Here is a 3,425-nt window from a genome sequence, read left to right as displayed (position 1 = left end):
GGGAGGAACCGAAGAATCCCACGGAGATCCGAAGCTTTTTGGGATTAGCCGGATATTACCGAAGGTTTATCTAAGGCTTTTCTTCGATCGCTAGTCCATTAACAGCTTTGACCCACAAAGGAGCTGTTTATGCTTGGAATGATAAGCACAGAGAAGCTTTCGAGTTGCTAAAGAAGAGGCTATGTGAGGCACCGATTCTATCTCTACCCGATGGAGTTGAAGACTTCGCCGTTTATAGCGATGCGTCTGGGTTTGGATTGGGTTGTGTTTTGACCCAGAGAGATAAGGTGGTCGCGTATGCATCTCGACAGCTGAAAGAACATGAAAAGAACTACCCGACTCATGATTTGGAGTTGGCAGCGGTAGTTTTCGCTTTAAAAATATGGAGGCATTACCTCTTTGGAGTTGGTCCAGAATCAATCACACATCCACACAATAGATAGTGAAAACAAAATAATCTAACCCCATATATATATGGTCACTATGTTTTCTTAACTTAATTATATTAATAAGTAGTTAATGACGACAATTATTTGACCACCAAATTTCTTAATGGCCACTTAGTGAGCCGTTAGTGATGACAATGATAGTATTATTATTAAATTTAAAGTAAATAATTAGTCAAACCGCATGTACGCATAAACCGCCCGCACCAAACCGCATCGCATAATGTGCTTTTGATCGTTTGCGGTGCGGTTTGCGGTTTCTAAGTAACTCAAACCGCATATGCGGTGCGGTTTGCGATTTTGGCTCTAAACTGTACTGCACACACCCATAGTTTTTACGACAAACATTAGGATATAATTGTAGAAAGCTTCATTTTATATGAAGTTATATGTGAATGTCAATAGAAAACTATGTATAAAGAAAGAATAAAACCTCTAATTGCATCCTCAAAACTCTTTCTCTCTCATTATGGGGTTACCAGATACATAAGCCGCCACTGAAGTTTCTAAAAGCTTATATTCATCAGAAATTGCAATGTGTATAATACAAAATTGTCATAAACAAAGAACCGTAGTTGACAACTCCATGAGATGATGATTTGTAGTGCTTCATAGGGTGACATGAAAATCAATTAGAAGAGGATATGATCAATTCACCAAAGTCAATTGGATTAGAAGCAACATCCAGCCTTCCGTTCAGAATATTATACGACACAATACGCTCAGGCTTCATGCATTGCAAATACACAACATTTGGATTCAACGGATGAAACGATATAGGACAAAACCATCCGCACTCAAACAGCCAATTACTCAATTCCAGATTATTACAATGAAGATTGCTACGTCTCACTTTAACCTCACAACACCATTCTCCTTTCTCATAATCCTTCATAACCCACATGGTGAAGGAATAGTAATCGGTGAAAATGGAATCATCAGTCACCTCGAAATAGCAAAGGGTCCCTTGGCTCTCACCACATAATTCATACTCTCTCCTGAGATCTCTTTCATCTGGGAGTGAAATTAGGCGAACAACTTTTGGATCTTTGTAAGGATTAAACGCAAGCAGGCCATCAAACCCCTCACAATTACAAACTCGCCAATGGAGAGCCCCATAACAATAATTGGGCTACCGGCCTCTTCATGCACGAAGGGAATAGAGGAAGGTAGCTTGTAGCTGATCCATTTGCCAGTTTCGGATGTTAATATCTCTAGATTGAGATAATTTGATGTACCATGTTCCAACCTAACAACTGTATAACCTGTAAGCATATGATCCTCATTAACCGTAGTAATAAGACCTTCCTTGAAGGAATATTTGGGTTCACATCTAGGTAAAGTGATCCATTGTCGAGTGAGTGGATCACAGATGTAGTAAACAAACCGTGATCCAGAACGCCAACAACACAGAATCAAACCATTACTCATAGCTAAAACCCTGAATCGATCATATTTGTTTTTATAGGTAGAAAGAAAAAGAAGAGAGAATTCGGACATACTGTGGATTTCAGTACCAAAACGATTAACAAACTCCTTGAAGCTCCGTACGTAAAGGAACGTATACAAGATTCTGAAAGGCAGCAAGGACGATGCTGCATTGGAATTGAGAATCGAATGATAGAATCGGCAAAAGGAAGGGTGAGAAATTAGGTTTTGCCAATGCTTACACACACTTTTAAAACTAAAAATCAATTTCACTGGTAGTCTAGCGAGAATTTCTATAAGCAACGAATCAGGAAAGTTTCGAATATCATACCAAAACAATTGTTTTCTCTTGGTGGAAATATTGGTACGCAGAAGTAGTTCAACAATTTGGTTCTCATCGCCATCATCATTAAATTGATTGCTTGAGTTACTCCTATCGTCGTCTTCCATGCATCCAACTGCAAGCTGGGTTGAGTTAATAACATAAATACAAACCCCACTTCCTTTGGTAATTTTCGTATGGTTAATGATTTCACAATGGGTTGCGCTGAGATAAGCGGATTTTAATAGGGTTTCAATGGATTGCGCAACAAGACTTATAAATCAACCGACTTGATTTAATTGGCTAGTTTAGGCCCGTTTGATAGTTGCTGACCGAGAAAGTCCTGCCGAAAAAGGTCGTCTGAGTAAGAAATTCTGATTGAGTAAGAAACCATACTGTTTGGTTATACATCTGACTGAATGTGCTGACTGATGCAAAATGACCATTTTACCCCGATGCTCTCTATGTTTCTATGCATAATAATAATAATAATAATAGAAGAAGTTGTTGAATAATTATAAAAACATACAAATTGTCGTAGAAATATTGTAGTATGTGAAATTGCAGAGAAGAAAGAACATGCATGGTATGACAATTAGAGAAGAAATTAGTATTTATTTGTGAAATTATAAGGCAAAAAGGTAATTTAGTAATTTTAACATAGAAAGATCCAAAAGTTTTGGCTATTTATAAGGCAACCGACTTGATTTAATGGGCTAGCTTAATGTGGGCTTTTTATTTTATTTTTAAATCAAAAATGTATTAACTATATTTTTAAAGAAAATATATAAATTATGCTAGTTTAATAATAGTTGGAGAACACTTAGAACAAAAAACTTCATGTTTTTAAAAGATAGCTACTAATTTGTAGGAATTAGGCTAGTTTAATAATAGTTGGAGAACACTTAGAACAAAAAACTTCATGTTTTCAAAAGATAGCCACTAATTTGTAGATCCTACATATATATATAGTTGTTGGAAAACGGGTTTTCCCATTTAGAAAAAATTGACATGTACATAGGAAGGATACTTGAAAAGTCTTTAATCTTCTCTTTTTTATGGCTGCAGTTTCAATTTCTAGTACGTATAAATGTAATATTAGGACTTCGTTCAGTTTAATGGTCTTCAAAAACCATTCTTGCGTTACTATCATCGGAAACAAATGTTCGGCGTGGGCCGATACTTTTTAAGAAAACCGAGTCAAACATAGTAATAGTTGTCAATTCGAG

At 36.5% G+C, this 3,425-nt stretch overlaps 1 protein-coding gene across 1 annotated transcript; it reads right to left on the bottom strand.

Moving 5' to 3' along the window:
- Nucleotides 1-1,074: 1,074 nt before the first annotated feature.
- Nucleotides 1,075-2,324, bottom strand: LOC111918425 (F-box protein At5g49610). The gene is made up of 2 exons (XM_023914096.1): nt 1,583-2,324; nt 1,075-1,493 (listed from the first exon to the last, which is right to left on the bottom strand). Exons 1-2 carry the CDS (start codon nt 2,322-2,324, stop codon nt 1,075-1,077), a joined length of 1,161 nt encoding a protein of 386 aa, XP_023769864.1.
- Nucleotides 2,325-3,425: the final 1,101 nt, after the last annotated feature.

The sequence above is a fragment of the Lactuca sativa genome, chromosome 5, assembly GCF_002870075.4.
Source record: "Lactuca sativa cultivar Salinas chromosome 5, Lsat_Salinas_v11, whole genome shotgun sequence".
Lineage (NCBI taxonomy): Eukaryota > Viridiplantae > Streptophyta > Magnoliopsida > Asterales > Asteraceae > Lactuca > Lactuca sativa.
Note: the sequence above shows the minus strand (reverse complement) of the source record. Positions and strands in the feature narration are given on the sequence as shown.